Source organism: Xyrauchen texanus, chromosome 20, assembly GCF_025860055.1.
Source record: "Xyrauchen texanus isolate HMW12.3.18 chromosome 20, RBS_HiC_50CHRs, whole genome shotgun sequence".
NCBI lineage: Eukaryota > Metazoa > Chordata > Actinopteri > Cypriniformes > Catostomidae > Xyrauchen > Xyrauchen texanus.
The window spans coordinates 21,783,745-21,811,376 of NC_068295.1; the positions used below are offsets into that span (position 1 = coordinate 21,783,745).

Here is a 27,632-nt window from a genome sequence, read left to right on the forward strand (position 1 = left end):
CAGACACTCCACACTTGCTCATGTCTCAAACAGTCATCTCAGCCGCCAGATATGAGTCTTACTGCTCTCCATTAAACTCCCACAGATGTTTCCAGGCCTGGATGGGGGAGGGGGGGGGTTATGTTGCTCACAGCAGAGGCATGTAATCGCATACACACAGCTGCTAGTCGTTTCTTAATGTTGTAACTGCTCCACACTTTATTGTTACACCATTTCACACACACCTCTTTCACCTTAGAAAGGTTTCCTTGCATCTATTTAAGCTATATCACACAAGCAGTTCTATAAACAAGAAGTTAAAGGGTTAGTTCATCCAAAATTCTGACATTATTTACTCTGCGTTGTGTTGTTTTACTTGAACCACTTCATTGTTTGACTCGTTGAGAAGTTAAAAGCTTCCACCTTGTACATCTCTGTACTTGTACAGCAACATGTACTAAGAAAGTCAAGGCTCTCTTTGCTCAATTCAGTGTTCAGTTGATGTCCTTTGTATAAATGGATGCATTAAAAAACAACAAAAGCAAATTCATTTGCTCAGGCTTTCATTTTCTTCCTGGCTTATTTTTATACTTTGGATAAATTGATAATTTCCTGTCCTATTATTGTCTTATGTGAAAAACTGAGCTCTGTTGCTTTGCAAACCCTTGCAGCACTGTGAGTTCAAAGGTCACTCTGCAATGCCTCTGATCCTGTAGCTTGGTTTGAATGGAGCGCTGCCTGCAGTCTTTGAAAGACTCTTTCATTCTCAGAGGAGGGGGAAGGGGAGGGGGGCGTCAATTTGTGCCGATAAAAGAACACAAAGCAACAGAGCAATGAACAGCCCTGTCAGACAGGGGTTTATTAACACACCATGAACTGCGCTAGAGTGGCTCCTGGTCATCTGTTTCTAGATCAAGCTGCAAGCTTGGGAAAAACAAACATAAGCTCATTGAATCTGTTTGGTGCTCAAGCCCCCAAGCAAATATCATCATACACAAACAGTTTTTGAAGCCTTTTATGGGAGTTTATTTGCCGTCAGATAACATCCAGTTTATTGCACACACATAACCCAGTAAATGAGTGTCACATTATACACATTAATAAACATGATGCATATATTATCACACATCACAATACAGGGATCAATGTTAATGTTTTTAAAAGAAGGTTAATACTATGTACAACAGTGTTTTTATCAATCAGCTTTGGGATTTTCTCGTTGGTAGGTTGAAATTCTTTTGGTTGGAAGTTTGGCTTTTCATATGCTGCCCATTGTATCTGTTTGCACTTTATGGTCAGTTATTTCTTTCTACCATGCTTTTATTGTCCTGTATTTAAAGCAATAGTTCACCCAAAATTTTAAATGTCATTGTTTACTCACCTTGATATTCCAAACTTGTACAAAATCTCTTTCAAATTTAGGCTACGTGCACACACATCTGTTTTCATTTGTTCTGTTAATCCATTTTCTTATATCATCGCTTTCCAAAGTATGTGATAATGGATAGCATTTTCTAAAGTTTCAGTTTTCAATGGAGACAAACACCACTCAAGTGTGGATGAGAGGAGTAAACATTAAAATCAATGCATTTTTTAAATGAAAATTATTTGTGCGGATGTGGCCTCAGGGCTCCAGACTGTGACTTAAAGGGTCGCAAATGCGACCCAAAATAATTGATTGTGACAATAATTTAAAATCAAGTTGCCATTGGCGACAGCCATGTTGTGTGCGTTCAAATGCGGCTTCGTCAAATATCATCTTGTGAGTTATTAAATACATCTTTAGAGCACACACCAGTGTGTCTCTCGCCGCTTTTCATCCGTTCTATTTTTGACGAGCTCTCTGCACCGCATGCAACCACAAACCCAGCGGGAGAGAATCGTGAACAAACTACTCTTTTGAACCGGATCTTTTTCATGAATCACCCGAAAAGAACTGAGGGTTTAAACTCAGGAGCTCAGGTTAGCAGCTTGAATCAGATTCACTTTCTCAGTGAATCAGCCATGAACTCACAACTGGGAGTGCAGATTTTTCAAAATAAGAGTCCCATGTGTATTACCATCCTCTTTATAATTAAAAGTCCCATATTGTGTACCACTTTTTTCTTTCGGCAATTATTGATTGGGATTGGAGTAGTACAATAACCTGCATCTGGGATTTCATTCAGTTTGCACTCTTGTAGTCTCTGTGTCTGGGCCATCCGGTAACAGTAAGGAAAGACTAAGGCCATATATATAACAATTTAAATTTTACACTACCGGTCAAAAGTTTTGATTGACTTACTCATTCTTTATTATATTTTTTTTCTTCACATTTTAGAATAATAGTAAACTCATCAAAACTATGGAACAACATAAATGGAACTATGGGAATTATGTTGTGACTAAACAAAATCCAAAATAAATCAAAACTGTGTTATAATTTGACATCTTCAAAGTAGTCCCCCTTTGCCTAGAATTTGCAGACATGTACTCTTGACATTTTCTAAAACAACTTCTTGAGGTATCAACCTGGGATGCTTTTTAAACAGTATCGAAGTAGTTCAAATCTATGTTGGGAACTTATTGGCTGCTTATCTTTATTATTTGGTCCAAGTCATTAATATTTAAAACTTTTTTTTATATATATATATATATATATTTTTTTTTATTTTATAATGAAATAAATTAATATGGTGGCACAATTATATTTTTTCAGGAGCTTCAGTTAATGTTCACATCAACTATCAGAATGGGGAAACATTTTAACTCCGTGATTTCAACTTTGGCATGATTGTTGGTGCTAGATGGGCTGGTTTTAGTATTTCTGTAACTGCTAGTCTCTAGAATTTATTCAGAATGGTGCCAAAAAAAAAAAAAACATCCAGTGAGTGGCAGTTCTGTGGACGGAAATGCCTTGTTGATGAGAGAGGTCAACAGAGAATGGCCAGACTGGTTCGAACTGACAAAGTCTACGTTAACTAAGATAACCGCTCTGTACATTTGTGGTGAGAAGAATATAATCTCAATGTTATTCTGAGATGTGGGTTGGCCCTGTTTTGGTGGCACGAGGGGGACCTACAAAATATTAGGCAGGTGGTTTAATGCGGTGGCTGATCGGTGAATATACAGTTAAAGTCAGAAGTTTACATACTCCTTATCCAAATACATTTAAATTTAGTTTTTCACAATTCATGACATTTAATCATAGAAAACATTCCATGTATTCAGTCAGTTAGGATCACTAATTTATTTTCAAAATTTGAAATGTCAGAATAATAGTAGAGAGAGTTGTTTACTTCAGCATTAATTTCTTTCATCACATTCCCAGTGGGTCAAAAGTTTACATACACTTTGTTATTATTTGGTAGCATTTCCTTTAAATTGCTTAACTTCAAATTGGTCAAATGTTTGAGTTAAGTTGCTGGAATTTTGACCCATACCTCCTGACTGAACTGGTGTAAATGCTTGCTCATACACACCTTTTCAGTTCTGCCCACAAATTTTAAATCGGATTGAGGTCAGGGCTTTGTTATGGCCACTCCAATACCTTGACTTTGTTTTCCTTAAGCAATTTTGCCATAACTTATGAGGTGTGCTTGGGGTCATTGTCCATTTCGAAGACCCCAGCTTCCTGGCTGATGTCTTCATGTTATATATCCTCATCATTTTCCTTCCTCATGATTCCATCTATTTTGTGAAGTCTCTTCTGCAGCAAAGCACCCCACAACATGATGCTGCCACCCCCATGCTTCACGGTTGGGATGGTGTTCCTCGGCTTGCAAGCCTCACCCTTTTTCCTCCAAACAGAACAATGATCATTATGGCCAAACATTAACATTTGTTTCATTAGACCAGAGGACATTTCTCCAAAGATATTTGTCCCCATGTGCACTTGCAAACTGTAGTCTGGCTTTTATGGTGGTTTTGGTTTATGGTTCAGGTTATGTCGATATATGACTCATTTTACTGTGGATATAGATAATTGTCTACCTGTTTTCTCCAGCAACTTAGGGCCCTTTGCTGTTGTTCCCATGGGGTTTATACTTGCGTACTATTGTTTGTACAGATGAGTGTGGTACATTAAGGTATTTGGAAATTGCTCCCAAGGATGAACCAGATGTGTGGAGGTCCACAATTAGTTTTTCTGAGGTCTTGACTGATTTCTTTAGGTTCTCTTACGAGAGGTTCTCTCGTATTGCGTAAGCTAGCTTACGCTACGGGAAAGATTCATCTTTTCTGAGCTATTGAAGCCAAAAAATTATCCTTAATTTTTGTATCCATTGTCAACGCAGTGCGGCAGCTGCAGACCTTGAGCGGGCTATCTAGCGAGCTCATAGGTTGCTCTGCGGCAACTGCTGCAGCCTATAGACGAGCTTGGGCGAACTCGCATCCAATGAGAGGCGTCTGCGCGCTCACTGCATCAAAGCCCGCCAAAATGGGCGTGACTAGAGTGCATATAAGCGTAGTTCGTAGGCTGGAACCCTGATTTTCATCTCTTCAGCGAAGCTCTTCGCATCACTGAACTGGAAGCCGCGTCGCCGTTCGAGGGGCATCAAGCAAGCGTGGACAGCGCTCGAAGAAGCCGGCCGTCTTCGCCACCTTCAGCCGTCCTGCGAGCTACGCCATCCGGCGACGTATCCTTTTAAAAGCAAGCTAGTTCTTAAGAACTTCACAAAAAGTACGAGCGTCTTTTTTAAGATGCCTCGCTCCACTTGCGCCTCATGCCGCGCTCCTCTCAGCACCGGAGACCGCCACATCATCTGCGCTCTCTGCCTGGGACTGGGGCATGCAGAGCTCGCCCTCGCCAAAGGCGGATGTGATCTCTGCGAGGAGCTGCCGATGTCGACCCTGCGGGCTCGACTCGAAGCGCTCAGGACCGAAGCCGCCGCGCCGCCTTCCGTTCAGCCGCGCAGAAAAAAGCGCCGCTCTCAAAGGCTGCCGGAAACAATGGTAGAAGCGATTGCCTCGCCGGAGCCCATCCCTCGAGCATCGCCTTCACCCTCCCCGCCCACCCGGGACGCGCAATTGCCGCCGAGCGGCTGCTCTGCTGCCATCTCGGAGGACGAGGTGGAGGTTAAGGGCTGTTCCATCATGGCTTCGGACAGCGAGGAGTGGTCAGGCTCACACTCCAGCAGGAATCCAGCAGGACCCGCGCCGGAGTCGAAGGGGAACTAACACGCCTCCTCACACAGGCCGTCGACCGCCTCGGGCTCGAGTGGTCACCGCCCCTTGAGCAGGCACCCAACAGACTTGACGGCTGCTTTCTACAGAGCCGCCGCCTCCCTTCCTGCCGGAACTCCACGCCGAGCTTTCCAAATCATGGAACGTGCCTTTCTCGGCCAGGGTCCGATCCCACGTCTCCACCTCTCTTGCTTCGGTGGACGGCGCCACTGAGAAGGGCTACGCTTCCATCCCTCCGGTCGAGGATGCGGTAGCAGCACACCTTTTGCCCGCCCTCCGCGAGATGGCGGTCTAAACCAGTGCTCCCGTCTAAGGCCTGCAGAACAACTTCCGCCTGTGTTGGCCGCGCCTATTCCGCCGCCGGTCAAGCTGCATCTGCTCTGCACTCTATGGCCGTCCTACAGATCCTCCAAGCGGACCTTCTGCGGGAGTGGGATGATGAAAGCAGGCATCCAGAGGCGGTTGCAGACATACGGAGTGCTACGGACCTCGCCCTCCGCGCTACCAAAGCTTCAGCCCAAGCTATAGGGAAGTGCATGGCCGCGCTGACTGTGAACGAGAGACGTCTGTGGTTAACGCTAGCCGACATGGGAGAAGCAGAGCGCTCTACGTTCCTCAACGCACCGCTCTCTCCATCCGGTCTCTTCGGCTCCGCGGTGAGTGGTATCATTGACCTGTTTTCTGTGGTCCAAAAAGCCACACAAGCCATGAATCTCTTTCTGCCTCGTCGCGCTAGCTCCTCTGCAGGCCGCTCACGTGATCAGCCTCCTGCACGAGCCTCTTCACAGCGCCCAGGTCAACAATCTCAGAGTTCTCAGCGTCGACAGGGCGGCCGCCCTCGATCGCGCTCAGACAGCCGCCGCAGACTGCCGCCCCCCCCGCGGGCCTCGATTTAAGGTAACGCTGAAACCAGAGCAACCGAAGTCTTCCTAACTTTGTTGAACAAGCGACGGCTCAGTCCGCCGCGGCGGACCACCGTCAAAGCTTTGCCCCCTGTCAGTCCCCTTCTCTCAGGCTACTACAGTGGTGAATTTAGCAGCCAACAAGCCGGTGACACTGCCCGCTTGCCTGCACTCAAACGCCGTTTTCACGGCGACCCAAATAAATCTCGTAAAGAGCAAACATGTCTTGTGTAGAAAATGTGCCCACAACCCAGTGTTCGCCCCTACACACAAGCATAACACATCCCGTGCCCCTATCAGAGCACGCTCTCATAAAGCGATTACTGAACCGCTCGAGCGTCAGTCAATGAAGGCGCCCACAAATGCGTGCGCGCGCCCATTCTCTGGCCGCTCTGTCACACGACCAGCCCTATGTGTAGAAAATGTGCCCACAATCCAGTGTTCACTTCTGCACACAAGCACTGCATGTCTCGTGTCCCCACCAGAGCACGCTCACATAAAGCGGTTACGAACCGCTCGAGCGCTAGAGTCAATAAATGCGCCCACGAATACGTGCGCGCGCCCATTCTCTGCCCGCTCTGTTACACGGCCAGCAAACATTCCTCTGTGTGTAAGTCCCGTGCCCATGACTATGTCACGTAACAGATGTGACTCTTTCCCCATTCATTCCAATCGGGAAGTCACTCACAAAACAGCCTGTTCATGCTGTCTGCGAGCAATCATGCATGAACACACTAAACGCGCTCACACATTTTGTTCAGCGCTCTGTGTGCGGCAATCAGAGCGAATTGGCCATTCACCCTCTAGCGTTATGCTTCAAAGCGTGCGATGCTATTCCAGGGATATCCAAGTGGGTGTTAAGCACAATACAACAGGGCTATTTGCTACAGTTCGATCGCCGCCCTCCTCGCTTCAGAGCGCGGCTCGAAACCACTGTGAACACGGAAGCAGCGTGCATGCTTCGTTCAGAAATAGCAAGCCTTCTGTGCAAAAGGGCCATAGAGAAAGTGCCACCCTCTCTGAGCGAGTCGGGGCTTTACAGCCGTTATTTTCTTGTTCCCAAGAAAGATGGCGGCCTCAGACCCATATTAGATCTCAGGGTTTTGAACAAGGTGCTTGCAAAAAGACCGTTCAAAATGCTTACAATCAGGAAACTCCTCGCGCATGTGCGCCAGAGGGACTGGTTTATTTCTCTCGATCTGAAAGATGCATACTTTCAGATTCAGATAAATCCCCGTCACAGGCCATTCTTGAGATTCGCCTTCGACGGCCAGGTTTATCAATACACCGTCCTCCCGTTCGGCCTGTCCTTAGCACCCCGTACTTTCACGAAGTGCATGGATGCGGCGCTCGCTTGCGAATTTTGAACTATTTGGACGACTGGCTGATTATGGCACAGTCACATATGGAGCTTCTGTCTCACAGAGCAGTTCTCCTCAGCCATCTGAACAGTTTGGGTCTTGCAGTCAATTGGACCAAGAGCTCACTACAGCCCAGTCAGACAATTTCCTTCCTTGGAATAGAACTAGACGCCGTGGCAATGACGGCTCGCTTATCTACACAGCGCGCGCGCCGTGTTCAGCGACTAGCCGCATCTTTTCAGATGAACAGCCTCACGCCTCTGAAGAAATTCCAGAGAGTGCTAGGTTACATGGCCTCAGCCGCAGCAGTACTTCAGCTGGGTTTACTGCACATGCGCCCGCTTCAGCATTGGCTAAACACCCGCGCGTCTTGCCGGGTTTGGGCCACAGGCCGCCAGCCCATCAAGGTGACTCAGACCTGTATATCAGCTCTGCAGCCCTGGACAGTGGCCGAATGGTATCAGCGGGGAGTGACAATGGGAGCTGTATCTCGCCGAAAAGTCATCTCGACAGACGCGTCCAACACGGGTTGGGGCGCGGTCTGCGAGGGCTCTCCGGTTTTCGGCCTATGGTCAGTTCAGGAAAAGCTCCTTCACATAAATTGTCTGGAAATGATAGCGGTCGAGTACGCGCTCGTGCGCTTTCTCCCGGTCATTCATGGTCACCACGTCCTGGTCCGTTCGGACAACAGATCTGTGGTATCCTACCTAAACCGTCAGGGCGGTGTCAGATCCAGGAACCTCTTCCATCTGACGAAACGCATACTGAGTTGGTCCCAGTGCCACCTGCGCTCGCTGAGGGCGACGCACGTGCCAGGCCACCTGAACGACGGCCCGGACAGACCGTCCAGAGACAATATTCCCCCAGGGGAATGGTCCCTGCACGCTCAAACAGTCCAGACGTTATGGCACCTTTTCGGCAGAGCAGCGATAGACCTCTTTGCGTCCAAAGAGAACTCTCACTGCCCAATATTTTTCTCGAAAAGCGAGGACGCGCTGGCCCAGACGCCCGCTTTACGCCTTCCCTCCCATCTCGCTATTGCCACAGGTAATGCAGAGGATCAGGGAAACGCATCACTCGGTGCTCCTCATAGCCCCGCGTTGGGAGAATCAGACATGGTTCCCGGAGCTTGCGCAGCTGTCACTGACAGCGCCGTGGCCCATCCCAGTGAGAGCAGATCTCCTCTCTCAAGCTCGCGGCACAATCTGGCATCCCCACCCAGAGCTCTGGGCGCTGCATGCGTGGGTGATCAACGACTACCCGTCGCTCTGCCAGAAGGAGTAATAAACACCATCATACACGCTAGAGCCCCTTCCACGAGAAGACTCTATGCATCAAAATGGTCTGTGTTCTCAAAATGGTGCACCGACAAAGACCTGGACCCGCGGACATGTGGGGTGTCGTCGCTGCTCGTATTCCTACAAGAGCTGCTGGATAAGGGCAGATCCCCATCCACGCTCAAAGTGTATGTGGCGGCCGTTGCGGCGTTCGCTGAACCCCTGCACGGCCAGTCATGGGGTAAAAACGAGCTGGTCATCCGCTTCCTCAGGGGAGCTAGAAGGATGAACCCCCGCGCCCCCATCGGTTCCTATCTGGGATCTTTCTATAGTTCTCGAAACTATGAAAGCCCCCTTTTGAACCACTTCAATCCGTGGATTTGAAATACCTTTTACTCAAAACCGTTTTTCTGACTGCCCTGTCATCAGTCAAATGTGTGGGAGACCTTCACGCGCTGTCTGTCAGCGCTGCGTGTCTTGAGTTTGGACCAAGTGACTCCAAGGTCATTTTAAAGCCTAGACACGGCTATGTTCCCAAGGTGATCGGTACTCCTTTCAGAGCACAGGTCATTTCCCTATCGGCGCTGCCAGCACCCGATAGCGAACGCGACGCCAATCTCCTTTGCCCGGTCAGAGCACTGAGATTGAATACTGCGCGCTCCGCCGCTTTCAGACGCTCTGAGCAGCTTTTTGTTTCGTTCGGAGGGCGCACCAAAGGTCTCGCCGCCTCGAAACAGACTCTGTCTAGATGGATAGTGGACGCTATTGCTGCTGCATACGCGTCAAAAGACCTGCCATGCCCGTTGGGCATTAGGGCTCACTCCACTAGAGGCATGGCATCCTCGTGGGCATGGTCCAGTGGGATTTCCATTCACGACATATGTGTGGCAGTGGGATGGACTTCCCCCTCCACCTTTGTCAGATTTTACAATATGGAAGTGCCCGCTCTGCAGGCAAAACTACTAGCGGTTTAATACGCTACAGCTCCCCTGGTGAGCTGCACTGATAGGTCACATTCCACACAGACCGGCACCGCCGCTCTGTCGTTCCCTTCCCACTATGTGCTTATGTATTACACAATCAATGACCCGCATTCTTGCCGGCCAAATATTATTTCCCCACTCATAAGGGCTCCCCGGGTCCCCCTTAATTCCCTGGGGCTCATACAGTGGATGCTTGGCGCGACGGCGTTGACAATGGGTTCCCGTAGCGTAAGCTAGCTTACGCAATACGAGAGAACCTCTCGTGAAGAGAACGTATCGGTTACCTAACGTAACCTCGGTTCTCTCTAGATGAGGGAACGAGTATTGCGTAGCCGGCCGTGCTCGCGCCACGCAGCGACTTTTCGCTTCAGTCAATGAAAACCAGGGTTCCAGCCTACGAACTACGCTTATATGCACTCTAGTCACGCCCAGTTTGGCGGGCTTTGATGCAGTGAGCGCGCGGACGCCTCTCATTGGATGCGAGTTCGCCCAAGCTCGTCTATAGGCTGCAGCAGTTGCCGCAGAGCAACCTATGAGCTCGCTAGATAGCCCGCTCAAGGTCTGCAGCTGCCGCACTGCGTTGACAATGGATACAAAAATTAAGGATAATTTTTTGGCTTCAATATCTCAGAAAAGATGAATCTTTCCCGTAGCGTAAGCTAGCTTACGCAATACTCGTTCCCTCATCTAGAGAGAACCGAGGTTACGTTAGGTAACCGATACGTTTTCCCATGATCTCAAGCAAAGAGGCACTGAGTTTTATATTAGGCCTTAAAATACATCCACAGGCACATCTCCAATTCAGTACACCACCAATCAGAATCTAATTGTCTGAAGGCTTGACATAATTTTCTGGAATTTTCCAAGCTGCTTAAAGGCAGTTCACTTTTATTTAAAATTCTGACCCACTGGAATTGTGATATAGTCAATTAAAAGTGAAGCAATCTGTCTGTAAACAATTGCTGGAAAAATTTCTTGTGTCATGCACAAAGTAGATGTCCTGAACGACTTGACAAAAATATAGTTTACTAATATCAAATCTGTGGAGTGGTTAAAAAAATTTGTTTTAACGACTTCAACCTAAGTGTATGTAAACTTCTGACATCAACTGTGTATATGTATACTATATATATATTTGGCACTTAGGACAATAGACCTGTTTCACAGACTGTGATGATGTGTTTCCGCCTTATTTAGTTTAAATCTAGCAAAAAATTTTATATGCTAATTTTTTTTAAATATTGACTGTAGGTTTATAACATTATGCTTTGTTATATTACCCTGGGATTTGTTTTAAAAAAGGAATTACCACAGCTGCAAGGGGGTTTCTATTACAGCTGCTGAGAGAGTGACAGAAAATTTGGCATCTTCTCCTATCCACCGCCCTCTTTTTTTTCTCTCTCTCTCTCTCTCTGGAAAGTCATTCCGATTTAATAATTTTTCTTTTGGTCTTGGAGCAAATTGGTAAGTAAAAATAAGTTTTGCTATAGTCTGCCATTCACTCCCATTCACCACTGTTGAAGTTTACCCTACAACCATTTACTTCCACATTCCAAAACCCAGAGTGTGAAAAAGGTCTATTGAGGGACATGTACACAACTTTTACACCATTTGCAAACATTCATTGATGCTCAATAAGACAACACACTACTATATGTGTACTATACTTTGTAAATATCTGTAATGTGGATTCTGACGAGCAGTACTAAATAAAAACTTTTATCTCTTACATTTATATTAATTATGAAAGGGTGTGAACATTCATCTCTTCTCTTCGACATATACTGTTTTTTAAACCTTCCTTTTCTCCGGCTTTCTATCTTGTTTCTGAAAAGGAATCTAAATCAAGCAATTCTGTGATTTGGCGACTAAAAACAGACTTTTGGCTACCTTATGTTTCAGTTTAGAAGCCAATAGCTCCTAAAGGCTGGTGCACACTGTGCGATTTATAATAGTCCTTTACAATTGTTGCTTGTTAGACTGTACGATATGAACGCATTGATATCGAAAATTACTGATGTTGAGAATGAATGTGAGTTTGGGAGGTAGCCTACAGTAATAATGAGCTACCACAAGCACATATTCATTGTGGAAATAAAAAGATTGTGGCCCGAAAAATATCAAACTTCTCTGTTCATATTGGAGAAAACAAAAAAGGTGAGTTATAGTATAGTCTTTCTTGTCTTTTAGATTAGTAACATATTGGGCATGCAAAATTTTGAAAATTCATAAAGGCTGATATTGTATCACGCTTGCAAATTCCCTATGGATGATGCACAAACATGACATAGATTTCTATAGTTATATCCAACTGTATTTGGTGATTTGGATTAAAACGTACCATAAATACTTACCAGTATAAATTGTTCAATCTTTCTATTTTATTATTTACAAATAAATTATGTGAATCTTAACTAAAGAAGTTTACAGACATATAAATAAATGTATTAAAAGTAAAATAGTAATTAAAATAACATTTTCATTAAAATAACAAATACATGATAGATGTAAAGCAAAGGGAAAATAAAGAAAATGCAATCATTTATTTATTTTCATTTTGTAGCCTGAGCTCTGTATTTATTTAATTCAGAGAATAATGCTTTCATATTGCTGACGTGTTACACTTTTCTCGAAGTATTTTCTGCTTATTTATTAAAACTTTGAAAAGAAGAGAAAACACTGAAAGTGCTTGATTAGAGTGAACTGGGCACAAATGTTGCTGTGGTGGTGCAAACACGGAGCAGGTTTCTTTCCAATGAATTAGGGTGCGAGAGAGGAGCGGAAAATCTCATCTGGCCATCGTAATAGCAGTCACACTGTACGGCTAAAATGCAAAATTTCGGACACTGCCCATATTTTGTCGGAGGCTGACGATCATCGCAAAGGCTCTTAACTGGTTGTCTGTGAACACGTCACACTGAACGTTGTAAGATTGCCAATTTTGGCCTGTGACAAGGGAAATACTTTATGATTTCCGAACTTTGTCTCAGACTGCAGAACCGTGGCCAAAATCATAAAGTGTTCACCCCCCCTTAAGTAATTATTTTAGTCTGGAGCTCTGTGCCTTAAAATCCGGTTTGTTCCTTATAGTTAGGATCTTATCTTATGGCTTCAGAAGTTGTGCATGGTGCACAATTCATATAGAATACTTTTATAATTCTTTTATGATGCTTTTTTTTTTCTTTGTCATTTTTTTTAGATTAATATCTTCCATTCACTTTCACTATATATAAAAGAGTGGCATGAACCTTGTTAAAATTTGGTCGTTTTGTGTTGGAAGAAAATAAGTCATGCAGGTTTGGAACAGTATAAGTGTGAGTAAATACCAGAATATTCTTTCTAGGATGAACTTTCCCTTTAAGACCAGCACACAGTCTCATACACCTCTCTGTCTACCCCTCTCCTGTTTCTCACATCCTCTCTTTCTCACACACCACCCCCTCCATCTCTGCTCCTAGCACCCAGTATGCCACTGATCCTTTCCCTATGGATGTTTGGTATGTGCTGGAGATCAAAGCAGAGTCCACCCAAGGTCCAGGGGCAAAAACAATTCACCTGCAGCTCGCAGTCTGGGTTGGGGGATGTTTCCCTCACTCTCACCCCTTTCTCGCCCCTCACCCTTCAGATAGGATTAGCCTCCCGTGCGTCATCATATCAGACTGTCGAGTGCAAAGCACCATTTTATGACCTGATAAACTCTAGCCATAAATTGGCCGGTGTGTTTCACATCCTCGGTCTCTCATATTAATGAGAGATTGAGAGTGAGCAAGTCTAATCCAGTCTCCGTTAACGCCACCTAGACAATATCCCATCGACAGCGGCAACTCACTGGACACCCAATAGAAAGAGCCCATTGTGAATGGTCATTGTGCTTCAACCTCCACAGCACGGGCTTGTTTATCCTATGAATAATTCAGCAGGCCTTCCCAGCACTAAACAACAGAGGCCTGTACTGTATGTTTAACGAGTGAGGTTGGGAAAACCAGTGTGTTTGTCAGATAAACTCTGCGTGGCCTTGATGCGCAAGCGTTCTGTTCAGCAACGTCTGAAAGGTTACTCTGGGAAATGGGCCTCCACTGGTGCCTCCAATCTGATCTCTCAGCAGATAGCATCTTGTGGTTTCTTACGAGTACATGTGTGAGTGTCTATGTGAGTGTGTTATATAGGGGGGGGAAGAGTCAGACTGGATGGTGTCATTTACACTGTGCTACAGTGCTGTTTAAAGACACTGGTGGCTGTAAATGAACTCCATTCTCTTTCCCAAGCCCTTCGAAATACGAAACTATACAGTCACACTGGAGACTCCTGCCCTGGCCAAGAGGGGAAGTGGCATTCACAGGCTCTCTCAGAGTCCATCTCTCACTCCCCTCTTCTCTCTGAGGACACTTTTACACTAGGGCCTTGTTTACACCTGGTATCAAGATGCGTTAAGTGCGATCCGATCACAAGTGGACAGGCAAGACACATAACTGATTACACCTGATCATAATATACAGTATCTATTGTAAAAATCTGTTTTGACCATGTGTTCAGATTTCGAGGGGACGACCTCTTATTTCACGACATGCATCAATTACTGACTAACCAGGGCTATGTGTGGAGAATTGTATGCAATGGGTCAGGCTTTTCGTTGGGCCAGTCACGTCAAGCTCTCGCACACCCATACCAACTGACAAGCGCAGTGTCATCGGACTCTGTGGTTGTGAGGCGGTTCATTAAATAACCGGACATGGCAATCACTAAAAAATTTGCTTACAAGTTTATGCACTAGGATAAGTTGGATTTTCTGGAGTTTCACAATATTCAACATGCGCATTATCGCATATCAATGGTTTCCATTCAGGATTTCACAATTTAAAAAGTTGAATGGAAACCCAGCTACTGTACGTTGATGTCAGACACACTGAAGATGTACTGTAAAGTTGTTGCGAATGTTTGTGTATGTGTTTTTTACATTTTCCTATCAAATGGTTATTTCCTTTTAAAACCACTTAAGTACGCACATAATTAGACAGTTTAAACGTTGCGAAACCTTTCATTTTCCCTCTTCGTCTTTCCAATGCATCATTCCCATTGAAATCGATGCATTCACAGCGTTCTCTTACACAGAGTGAACTGCAGTGTGTAGGTGATCTTAAAATGGTGCAAATACCTCAATCCAATCATCAATCCAAATCAGTTTGAACAAAACAATATACCTTTTTGGACATTAAAACGAGGAGAGAAAAGATTAATCAAAAAGATAATCAGCATATAAATCAATGACCAAAATAGCTGTTAGATACAGCCCTAGTGTTAAGTCAGCATGAGTTCCTGCGCATTAACCTGCAACTCAGTGCTTGTGTGTGTGTGTGTGTGTGTCCCTTGAATATTATATTATATTGTTTCAAAGCTGCCACATATTGTGATAGTATGAGCACGTCAGTCACACAAGCAGCTTATGTAATCAGACATGTTTTTTTTCCCGTTAATCTCCCTCTGCCTACACTCCATTAGATGGTGCCTGAATGCCTGGGATTATAGGGAAGCATGGTTGCGTGTTTATGTTGCTCCCCGGGCTGTGTATAGGGAAAAGGTTTCGCCAGAGCTGTAGTTGTGTTTGTCTGGGCAGAGTAATGAAGACTCTGACAGGCCAGCACACATATGATCATCCCTCAACTGAGTTGCCTGCTGTCTTCCTCCTCCAGCCCTGTCGCTATGGTAAACATGTCACACGGAAATGGCCCAGCGGTGGGAAGTGTGAAAGAGAATGTCAGAGACTGCGGTCCAAATATGACACCATTGGCAGGGGGCACGTTGGGGAAATGACACACAACGCCTCGCTAAGCCACCTGAGCGTGAAATGAAGCAGATAAGAGAAACAGACCAGATGTTTCACACAGTGGGAGGACGCTGGAGTAATTGACTGATAGAAATGGTGAAGTCCAGAGCTTGTTAGCCTATTGAGAGAGAGAAGACTTGAGTCCTATTGTGATGATTGATTTAATAGAAGCAGACATTTCTCATCATTGTCAGTCTCAGTGATGGGAGGCTCACTCTCTCTCCCTCCCCTTTTTGTCTTCCTCCTAACCTCATTCTCTCTTCATCTGTCTATATCTCAATTTCTATTCAATTTCAAAGTACTGTATTGGAATAAAGTACATGATTGCTTTACAAACAGTGGGCCACATTAACTGATAATTGGGTGGATTTTGCATACTCATACGCAAAGGAACACTTCTCACAATTTGTTTTTTTTCTAGATTCACAACAGGTGCATATGCACATAAATTTGTTCTTACCCTCGTTCTAATGTTAATGAATCCAGATTATTCTAAATGGAGCGTGTGTCCACAGTAGGTAATTTGCATAAAATATGCCCAAACCATCTCCATGTAAGGGCTTTCAGCACCACTGCACCTGTAAGTTGCAAATGTGTAAAGAACCATAACAAATGTACAACAAAACATGTTTATACAGGACACTGTAAGTGTTTGGTTTCAGTTGGTTCTAAATGTTATTGTAAATTTAGACTACATTTTAGTGCAATCTTATTGGCAAATCAAGATTTCTATATGAATACATTCATACGCAGATTTTACACCAAACAATTGTGCTACACACAGTTGCTGAATGAGACTCACTGCTGCCAAAGCTTCAATATGAACACACAAATGTGAGAAAAGTGTCACTGGTTTTGTGTTGAATATCTGAAAGTTTACATTTTAATTGTTAAATGGTATAATATTGGGATTTAGATTTTCTTGTACTGTACTTGTATTTTTTTGGCATAGATGCAGTTATCCTTCGGCTTTATTGAATCAATAAAGGAGACCTTAGAAGACTCCCTTTCTCTTGCGCTCTCTCTTTTTCTCTCCTCTCCCTCTCTCTCTTTTCCGGGGCTTTGGTGCCAGGCTGGGCAGGCTTTGATGGGCAGACGGCGAGTTGTCTTCATAATAATGCCTTTATTTATTCATGTGTCTGTGGCCAGTGACAGCAGTGCCTGTGCGCTGCTCTCCTCTCTGTCTGCGTCCTTAGAGATATGACTCATTTTTATTCCTCTCTCTCTCTCTCTCTCTCTCTCTCCATCCTCGCATCATTCTCTCTTCTCTGTCAAGTGCTGCTTTCAGTTAGCGTCAAAACTGAAATGCAAACACAGAACGTGCATCAGTCATATCCAGCAGCCCACACCAGTACGCAGAGGGTCCTCGTCAACATTCTACCAAGGAATCGTTCGACACACCTCACACATACAGCCAAGACAGGCCAGATTGCCTCATGACTACTTTTTGGAGGCAGGCGCTGGCTGACTATTTCAGTTGTGTCTATAAATACCTGCGCTGCGGTTTTTGCCAGTTTGATAAGCCTGTAATTGGAGTTTCATCCATCAGGTTACAGAGGGCTTTTAATCCTGAGACATGTTGGCTGGATCCTGGAGCTTTTCAGGTTAAAGAGCATTCACTGCCATTGTTTAAGATGAGCTTTGCGGAGCTAAATACTATTAGATTATTACAGTGTGTCAAAAGCAAATTAATCTAATTTTGCCTTTCTGTAGTTCTGCCAAACGGCCTACCCTAATCAGGCATTGTGTTCAAACCTCCTTTCTAAGCCCCTGGCATGAGGTTCTTTGGGTTTTTCTAAGGATTATAGTTCAAAATTAGGTTATGTCATGCTTTCACCTGAATTAGCACAGTTTGTCAGGGTTTAAGGATCAACCCATTGGTAGTCTGCCTTTTTGTGGCTCAAGTCAATGTTAATCTAATGCACAACAATTCTGCATGCAGCAGTAATTGCAGGCAATGTAATGTAATTCCTGCAACCTCCAGAGAGGGACATGTAGACAAAACACAGAATAAAGGAATAGTACACTCAAAATTGAAAATTCTGTCATCATTTTCTTCCTCCTATCATTTCAAATCCAAATGAATTTTCTTCTTCTGTGGAACAGAAAAGGAAGTTTACAGAATTTCTTGTTTGCTGATTTTAATACAATGGCAGTTTATAGATCTTTTAGTTATAGTAAATATTTTTTGCATGTTAATGAGTGCACCAGAGGAACTCTTCCACAATGGCTTGCGAAAGCAAAAGCAGCACAAATTCTAAAGTTAACAAGTGAATGAGCTTGTATGAGATGTCAAATAACAAATTTCTACGCAAAATGCCTTTAGAAAACTTTGAATATGATGCACAAGTCTCATTTTACAACACTTTTTTTTAAGTAATATGTTTACAGGTTTGGAATAAAATGAGGTTGAGTATATGATGACAGAATTTGTAACTATTTTAAATATTCTTAATCTATTAAAAATATAGTGTAATACATATGCATATGTACGTATGTACATTATGTATATGAGTATGTATGTAAAATGTAACGGTTAGAGAGCAAAATGTCACAACTGTGCAAAAGAGTTATGAATTGTGCAGTACAAAATGGTATGTGCAAAGATTCCAGGTCAGTCTTTCCAACAGTCTTGGAAAATGCTATTCATTCAATGGTGGCTATTCAAAGTGGTGTGAGAGGTGACTGCAGTACAGCTGTTTTACAGGTAAAAAAATGATTTCAAGGAAATTAGGAATTACATCAGAGCCTGACTTCTGTTTGGAGCCCAGCAATTGTTCTGATTGTCCTCTGTCGAATGAGGGATAACAGCAGCAACCATGTGACTCAGATGAGGCAGCTGGTGCATGCTGGGATGCGTGTTGGGACATCTCCCAGGGCAAGAGCTCTCACATCTGTAAAAATGAATGCCTCTCAGCACTATAAGGGGAATATCATAGTATGGAACACAGTGGTGTACTGCCTTCGATTTTTAACTTTTGGAAACTGGAGGTTAATCTAAATGTTTTTTATTAAGTGGCAGATGTTTATGTCTGGATGAGTGCTCACAACTTCAGTTATAGTCCTTCGGCTGCCAGCATGTGCACATTATGGTGCGGCATACACAATTTGGAAAGATGTTGGGATTACTGCAAAGTTTTGGATTTGCTTATTCGGAAATGTATGCTTTTATTTCTGTTTAATTGACATATTTGCATAATTTGATGCAACCTACAGCCCTTTAGACTTTGGACATGGTCTATTTCTATATGATCAGCAAATTCTGAGATGACATCAGCATTGTTCCTAATTTATTTGTTTTTGTTTGTTTCCTTTTTACCTACCAATACAATTCTAACGTATGCAAATACGTGTGTGAGGGAGACATCTTGCATCTGTGTACAGCCACTTTATGTCAGAGCTGGGCTGTGTGTCTGGCCGGGGGGCACAACGCAGTGAGAGACACTGCTGTTTAATTTCAGCACTTCATCCCCCTCCGTAATGAAGCTTCCCTCACGCACATTTGCTCACACCCTGCCAGTGCTGCTGGCGGGTAATTGGGATGTGACTGAGCATGAATATCCCTTACGCCTGCCGCAGCCCGACCTCTCCGCGACCCTGCAGAGATAGCTCTTTGTCTTAATGGACATATCTTTTATTTAGATCTCCATTTGAAAGTAATTGTCTGCAGGAGGGGGTTATTGCAGAAGATGGAGATGAATAGACTGGTGTTTCACAGTGGTCCTCATTGATTGGCTGCAGTTTTGGCTGGCTTTGATTGTTTGATTCAGAACAAAGGTGAGTGTGGTGCCAAGCTGTTTTGCAAGCTTATTAGAAGCACCGCCCGAACCCACTAATCAGCTGCCATCAGCTGACTTTAAAATTACCCGGTCAAAGATGAATGTACCATTTGAATCATGCTGCTGCCACTTTTATATGTTTGGATATCTGTTTTTGCTTTATTTGACATATTTTGTCAAGTAACTGCACTTGGTGAAAAACATAGCATGTCTATGCAATGAATGTGTGGTTGCTGTAAGAGAATGCATTGCATGTGCTCTGTTAGTTTGGTCTTGAATATGACACCAGGAGATGTTCGATCATGATTGTTTTTTGTTGGAACATCTGAGGTGAATGCCTTTTTCATTTTAGAGTCAATGCAAAATTATAATTAATCAAATTTGCATTCTAATTGCACATCCCTGGATTTATTATGCATGATTCATCAGTGCAGGTATTCGAAAGAAAAAGAAATGGTTGTCTTTTTTTCAAAATGTAATTGCTTTGATTGCATGCTTTGAAACAACTTTCCTTTTCAGCTGATGTCATATATCCCTCTTTGATTCAACCCCTCCCCTCTAGCGTCCTGCTTCCATTCTGGTATGAAATGCCACTTTTCACAATGCAGTCCGTTTCAGATGGATCAAATCGCATGTAATATTTTTTCTTGAATATCCAGTTTCACTTGAAAACACACTGGGGGAAAAAAAGCTTTTGTAGTGAAGTAAATATACCCAAAAAGATGAAGTCCTTTCTACATAGAATACGTTAAAGCATGAACTTGAATATATATAGTCAATTCTACATTCAAACATGTAAAGTAATGCTCTATCTTACATTTTAAATATTTTTTTTATAATTGTTATTTCTACAATGTGTCATCATGTATTAATCATAAAGTAGAAAACACTGAAATATTTATTCACTAATTTTAATAAAATTTACTGGTAAATAAATTAAGTCAATTTTACTTTTCAAAGCTGCTGTTCTCAGCATGCATTGGGCTTGAATAATTAATGAGCTTGCATGGTTTCACTCTTTGCAAGATTATTTACACCGTTTTTACTGTTAATTTTGTTGCTACATTTGATAAAGTATTGGTATGTGCAGCCTTAAATGTTCTCCTTAAAATTATGCATTCATGATCAAAATAATTATCTGCTGATTGTCACCGTCATCGTGTTTTGTGCAACAATTATTGAGGTCTACGTCCACAGCTCTGTATGTTGTCTCCTTTGCCAGTAATGTATGATGATGGCATGCATTCAGTTTCCCAGTAGGAGGCTTCTGCAGGTCATGTGGTACTTGATTAAACATGTTTGAAAGGAGAGTAAAAAAGTATGTTCATATAAAATTTGCTCAAGTTTATTTATGTACCTTGTATATCATATTTGTAAGTAAAAGTTACTGAATTTACTAATGTTTAATATAAATATAATCACTCACTTTAATCAATGTCATAAAGTTAAATAGATTTTCATTAGTTCTATACCATTAAGATTTACTTAGAAAAACTGTGCAAAAATTGAAGTCAATCTTCTACTCGTTTTTTTCCAGTGTATGTCAGATTGTAATGAAATGGGTCGCGAAAAGGGTTTCATGTTGATTTTTAAGTACTTCGTAATGCTTTTGTTGTAAATTTTTATGTTGCGTTAAAAGCTAATGGCTAGTGATTTATAGGTGTTAATTACGATTATTTATGTAATACCTGCCTTTTTACATTGTAGGTTTGGAGCATAAGTGTAGCTGCATCGACTCTGAAGACTTTATTCCCAACGCATTCTTTTGAAGACCGACTAATGGATCAAATGAAGATCAATAATGTGAAATCAATACAATGTTTAATTATGCTTTGTGCCATTGAAGCCAAGTAAAAGTAAAAGAGTAAAAGCTACCATTGCATCATTTGCTCCATCAACAGCTTAAAAGTGTTTGTGTTCAAGGGTCATTTTTTAATGTCTGTGCTTTAACATTGTACAGACAGTACGGAACTACATTCACGCTGTAAATAGAGGCATATGGCTCCTCCACTGACAGACTCAACTATTTGGTTGGAGTGATTAATTTCTCATGTATACAGGTCATCTCTCAGGCAAAGCATCTCATTCACAAGGGGCCCCATCAACAGACATTGCAAGGTTGCAATAAAGCAGCAAACGTAGCAGCATGTACACTAATAAATCTTCAGAGTTTAAAGCCCACAGCACTAAAAACCTGGAAAGAACTTTTCATCATCCCCATAAAAGTGGCAATGTCACAGAGTTTGTGGTTTGCCATCGTCCAGGGTTCTAGAATTAGTGCTCCATTTGAATGTACTTTAAAACAGCCCAGACTCAAACAGCCGTCCTGTAACTCATTTGATTATTCGATCAGTTTTTGCAAATGTTTCTTCAATTGACGCCTCTATCTTCATAGGGAAAAGGCAAAACAACATAAGTCAGTGCACTTTGAATTGCACCTCAGTGCTATCATCCATAAATATGTAACCATAGAGGGATCAAAGTCTCATCAAATCAAAATGAGATTTTTGTGGCTTGTAGTTCATATGCGTTTGCTTTGAGATGATGTATATGTTAGTGAAAGTGTAAAAACTTACAAAATTAACTTTATAACAGATATTCCCATTTAATGATTCTTTCTATTCCAGGTGAATGTGTTAAAAATATTGATGACTCATGTTGAATTACACTTCTTGGTAATAAAAATATGACATAGTATTAATAAATAGTATTTACCTACAACAAACTTTACTATAAGAATGAATACATAACAGATGCCACGCTGAGTCTTATGTGGACATTTTTGACACAAACAAATCGTTGAATACACAAAAGGGAATTTTAGAATGATTCACGGAAATTTACCGAACTGACCAACTCTAAAACTGTTTTGATTCGGAAAAATACATTTCCTTTTTAAATATGAAATACATGTATACAGACAACTGCCCTCCTGATGTGATTTAACTGAGTCTTTAACACTGATTCCAAGTGGAGAGAAAATAACTCTCTTATTGTTCCTGTTCTTTATGATATTTTTCTTTAAACCCTGAATCTGAGAATTTTAATTTGTTTGTTCTCTTTATCAGCTTTCTATTACTTCCTGTTTTCACTTGTCATTCTTTTGACTCACGTAAATGCAGTCATACTGTATAAGGGATCTCTCTTTACCACAGTCCCTTTGCTTTTCCTGGAATTGTCAATACGTTACTTACTAAACACTAGATATGTGACTCCCACCTCTATTTTAACTCTAAGATATGGAAGCTGTGTTTACATTTTTACAATAATCTCTTTTCCTCCCTTCTGTTTCCTTCTGCTCCCCCTTCCTCTCCTTCCTCTCAGTGGATGATCCAAGAGCCACACAAAGTGGCTACGTTCTTCGGCTGCATCGGGGAGGACAATTTCGGGAAGATCCTGAAAGAGAAGGCAGAGGAGGCCCACGTGGATGCCCACTACTACGAGCAGAGCGAGGAGCCCACGGGAACCTGTGCTGCCTGCATCACTGGCAACAACAGGTCAGCCACCTCTTTTCCCTAGGGAGGGCCCTTATCGCTTCTCCCCCCCCACACACACACACACACACACACACACACACACACCACAAATGTACACACCCCACCTCACTATGTGCTGGGACTCACTGTTCCCTTGCCGGCTGTTGTGCTCTTTTCCGCCAGAGCGCTTTATTTATTTATTTGCTGGGGTTAGATCACCACAGAGGTATTTTGATACACCACATGACTTGGCCCTGAAGGGTACTAGATTCCATGACTGAGCAGAAATGTGAAACGAGTTGGACAGAATTACGTGCTACCTACAAATTTGAACAAAGCAGATTGATGTGTTTATTTAAATGTCACTTAATATTTCTGTGCTTGATTAAAAAAATGTAATGTAAGCATTCAAGCTTGGCTTATTTATAATCATATAATCTCCAAGGATTTTTTATTTTCTTCACATTTTGTAATGCCCAATTCCCAATGCGCTTTTAAGTCCTTGTGGTGGCATAGTGACTCAATCTGTGTGGCGGAGGATGAATCTCAGTTGCCTCTGCGTCTGAGACTGTCAATCCACGCATCTTATCACGTGGCTGGTTGAGCGCATTACCACGGAGATATAGCGTGTGTGGAGGCCCACGCTGTTCTCTGTGGCATCCATGTGCAACTCACCACGTGCCCCACCGAGAGCGAAAACCACATTATAGCAACCACGAGGAGGTTACCCCATGTGACTCAAACCTCCTTAGTAACCGGGCCAATTTGGTTGCTTAGGAGACCTGGTGGAGTCACTCAGCACACCCTGGATTCAAACTCACGACTCCAGGGATAGTGGTAATCTTCGAGGATTTTTAAAAATAAACAGCAGATTCAAACTAATGATGGACTGTTGTTCACCCAAAAATGAACATTCTCTCATCATTTACTCTCATGCCATCCCATATGTGCATGACTTTCTTTCGTCTGCAGAACACAAAAGTAATACACATCTGGGATGGCTTCAGGTTGATTAAATGATGAGAGAATTAAAATTCGTGGGACTATTCCTTTAACTGACCCTTTCTTAGGAGAATCCCCATAGAATTTATAAAATTAAATTCCCTGCTTTTCAGTCAGTTGGGCCTGTGATCGTTTGTGTGGCAATCTGCTTTTCATGTTTTGCATGTTGTCAGCCATGCTATTGGCTTTTAATCGGAGCTTCTTATAAAAAAAACAAAACTATTGTTTGTGTGTGTGTGTGTGTTTACCAGTGGTACAACTGCTCACAGGTGTGCCCTCTCTCTGAGCCTATGTGACAAATGAGAAGCACTACAGGTCATTCTGGTCTCTATATTGTAAATTCTCTCATCTATTCACTTGCTGTAGCAGGGGTTTGTGTTTGAAGAGGACCCATATAGATAGACAGTTGACAGCAATTGCATGTTTCCCTGCAAAAAAAGACGTTAATTTATTTAATAAATAGAAGTACATGAAATGGTATTTCATAATGATGAATAATTGTATTATTATTATAAATTATTAACTTTTTTTATATGTCTCAATTTCATCATGCAGTTTTGAGTAGAATTTGTAAATATAACCTTACCCTGTGCTGAATTCCAAATTAGAATTTAATTAAATTATTATTTTGTTAAAATCCCAAAAATAGTATCTGGCATTATATCATGAAGTCCTATAAAACGTATACAAGTTGCGCTCAATTGACCGCATTTGTGGCATAATGTTGATTACCAGAAAAAATCATTTTACCCTTCTTTTCATTAAAGAAAGCAAACATCTGAGTTCCAGTGAGGAATTGTGCCAATCTGTAAACATTAAAATACTCACTGTTTCAAAAGTATAGTCACAAGAAATAAACATGCATGCTAACATGATTTTAGTGTGATAAAATCTCTTGCTAGCCTTTTCTGTGTAAAGTTAGAGCCAAACTTACAACTTACTATGATGATGTAATATCAACAAACCATAAAACAACTGTACACATGACTATTTAAACAACTTTACAGCTCAAATAATACATTCAATTTAACAGAAGAATTAATGAATGTGCTCTAATAAAATGATACGCTTCTTTTTTATGCCTTTAAACCCTCCAAAAATTGTCCCCATTCACTTCCATTGTAAGTTCCTCACTGTAACCTTGATTTTGGCTTTTTATAAAGAAAAGGATGGAGTCCTTTTATTTTTTGTGGTAATCAAAATTCAGTCGATTGTATCTAAATTTGTATTAAATAGAATATTGTATTAAATACGGAATTTGGGACCTAAGAAATGCCAATTATTTGCTTTTTTTTAAAAAGTGTCCTGTAGTGTGACATACTAACTCCATCTAAAACTACTTTTAGTCAGCTTTTTAAAGCTTTAAATTTAAATTCATTTTATATAAATTATTGTACACACAGAGAAGACATAGTGACTAGTTACAGCATCTCAAAACATATGCTTCCCCTGATACAAATATATGAAGTTTAAGCAAAAATTAACATTCAAGTCCATTTGTCAACTACTCAGCTGAATTTTTTGGTGAAGATTTGAGAGTTGAGTTGGAGATTATATGGAGGGAGGTCTCTTTGTTTAGGGCTGTCATGAAGTGAGCTTCGCTTTAGAGACATTTTTAAAGAGCACAGGCTTGCAGAGTTGTCGACCATGGCCTTCTGAAACTTCTCATTAGCACCTCATCTGTCAAAGCAGACCCTTTCATCACTGGAAACACACAGACCTGCATCTTAAGACCTGAAAGAGGTTTGATCAATATTGTTCTCAATAGTTTCTCCCTTCAGCTACACGGTTCACCTGCACACAGGAAACTGTGATAAAAGGTGCTGATTTCAGAGCGACTTAGGGGAGAGGTCACAGGTCCGCAGCCTGCAGCGAGAGGTCTGGCCTGCTTCTCAGCGCCGCCTCTCACTGTGTGCGGTAATGATAGCGTGGAGGAGAATCTGTCTGCTCAGATCAGCATGACTCTGGCACACTCAATACTTATTATACCTAATGAATTTTATTATGATTAACACAATGGTATCAAGCAGAGAGTTATCTGATCACCATCTTTCATTTTTGTCAGTGAAAATTTAAATAATAGAATACTCATTACAGAAGAACACATTTTTTGGGGGGCTGGGATGCTGCTTTATTAGATGGATATATATATATTAGGGTTGGGCGATGTCCCCTAAATTGGCAGTTGACGATGTTGACAGTAAAACATCGCGATGGACGATGATATCGTGGGGGGGGGGGGGGGTTTGGGGGTTATATAATTTCATATAATTTTCAAAAATTATATGACAAATTAGAATTTCGTTATTTTACTAACCCAACTAATGACTCGTCGGCGCTTTATCAGTAGGTTGCACGACACGTGAAGCATTTTTTTTTAGCTTTCACTTAAGAAGAGTTGTGCACTTTATTTTAATATATCTCTTTACATAAATATTATTTTCCACTTAAAAACTATAATTTAGTTATTTTACTATCCCAACTGACTCATCCGCGCTTTCCAATAGGTTGCACGTAAGGGGGAAAAATATTTCTTCCACTTAAGAAGAGTTGTGCACTTTTAAGCACTTTTTATTTTAATATATCTCTTTACATAGATATTTTTTTTCTACTGAAAAACTATAATTTCGTTATTTTACTAGCCCAACTAATTAGTAGCCTACTCATCCGGGCTTTTTAATATATTGCGCCTAAGAAAAAAAAGTCGTCTTTGGGCAGCCTTCTTGCGAAGAGAGCAGCCACAGCCACGCTCACTGATGAGCAAAAGGTCGAGGCAGAAATGACCATGTACCTGCAGGAATTGGCCTGGAAGAGGACCCGCTGACTTGGTGGAAAACGAACAACAAAAGGTTTCCGTTCATGGCAAGATTAGCACGGAAATATCTGTGCATATGTGCTACCAGTAGGCTACTCCATCAGAGCGGGTCTTCAGCACAGCGGGTAGTGTAGTTACTCCAATCCGCAGCTTATTAAAACCAGATAAAGTGAATATGTTGGTATTTCTGGCCAGAAACATCGAAATTTAAACATGGTCTATGGTGAAAGATATTAGACTTCTTTACGCATTTTTCGCCATCCGCTATGGAGCTATTCGATTTTGCATATTATTTTTTAAATGTTCATTTGTGTAGTTCATATGACCACTTTACAATATTTCAATAACATAATTTATTTTGTAGCCTGTGCTGAAGTTAATTGTGCTGCTAATTATAAGTGAAATGTTAATGCCGAGTTTCGGTCTGAGTGTTGTTCCCGTTTTCTTGTTCTTTATTTGTTGTTCTTCTATGTTTTAATAAATGTGTGTTATTCATATTCACCTTGTTTCTTTCATTTGATTTGACATTATGGATTTATGGCCAAGGAAATTTTTCTTTAACAGTATTAACCAGACAAAAGTTATTTGACGTTCGCTGGTCTGGGTTTATCTTAAACTGCCGCTTCAGTGTATACAAGAGCTATGTGACAATGAGCAAGATTTTCTGAGACCCTACAACTACTAATAATTAATTAATAAAGGCTATTTTCTTGTAGCCCACAACATAAAATATTTTAATCTAAATGTACAGTGTAAGACATGTAAAAAAAAAGACAAGAAGCTAACAATGTCAAGATCAATATTTGTGTAGCCTGCCTGACACAGTATTTTCACAGACTAACACGTCACGTCTCTGGCATATACAGTATTTAAAATAGCATATATGCATTAGTTATATTCTCAATTTAATTTACAGAGCAATCCCTGCAAAGTTTTTAGGTTAACTATAGAAGAGACTAGGATTAGTGAGTCACACTAGCAAGACTCGCAAAAGGGGGCGTGGCATCACGATGGTGGCTCTACATCGTGATGTTGGTCAGCCATATATATATGGACCCTATATATATATATATA

The 27,632-nt window shown here is 41.9% G+C and overlaps 1 protein-coding gene across 2 annotated transcripts in view; it reads left to right on the forward strand.

The window, feature by feature from the left end:
* LOC127661108 (adenosine kinase-like) overlaps nucleotides 1-27,632 on the forward strand; it is a 240,188-nt gene that overhangs the window by 93,370 nt on the left and 119,186 nt on the right. For both annotated transcript variants that reach the window (XM_052151681.1, XM_052151682.1), the window contains exon 5: nucleotides 22,590-22,762. In XM_052151681.1, coding sequence (XP_052007641.1) covers nucleotides 22,590-22,762 — 173 coding nt within the window. The remainder of the gene's footprint in view (nucleotides 1-22,589; nucleotides 22,763-27,632) is intronic.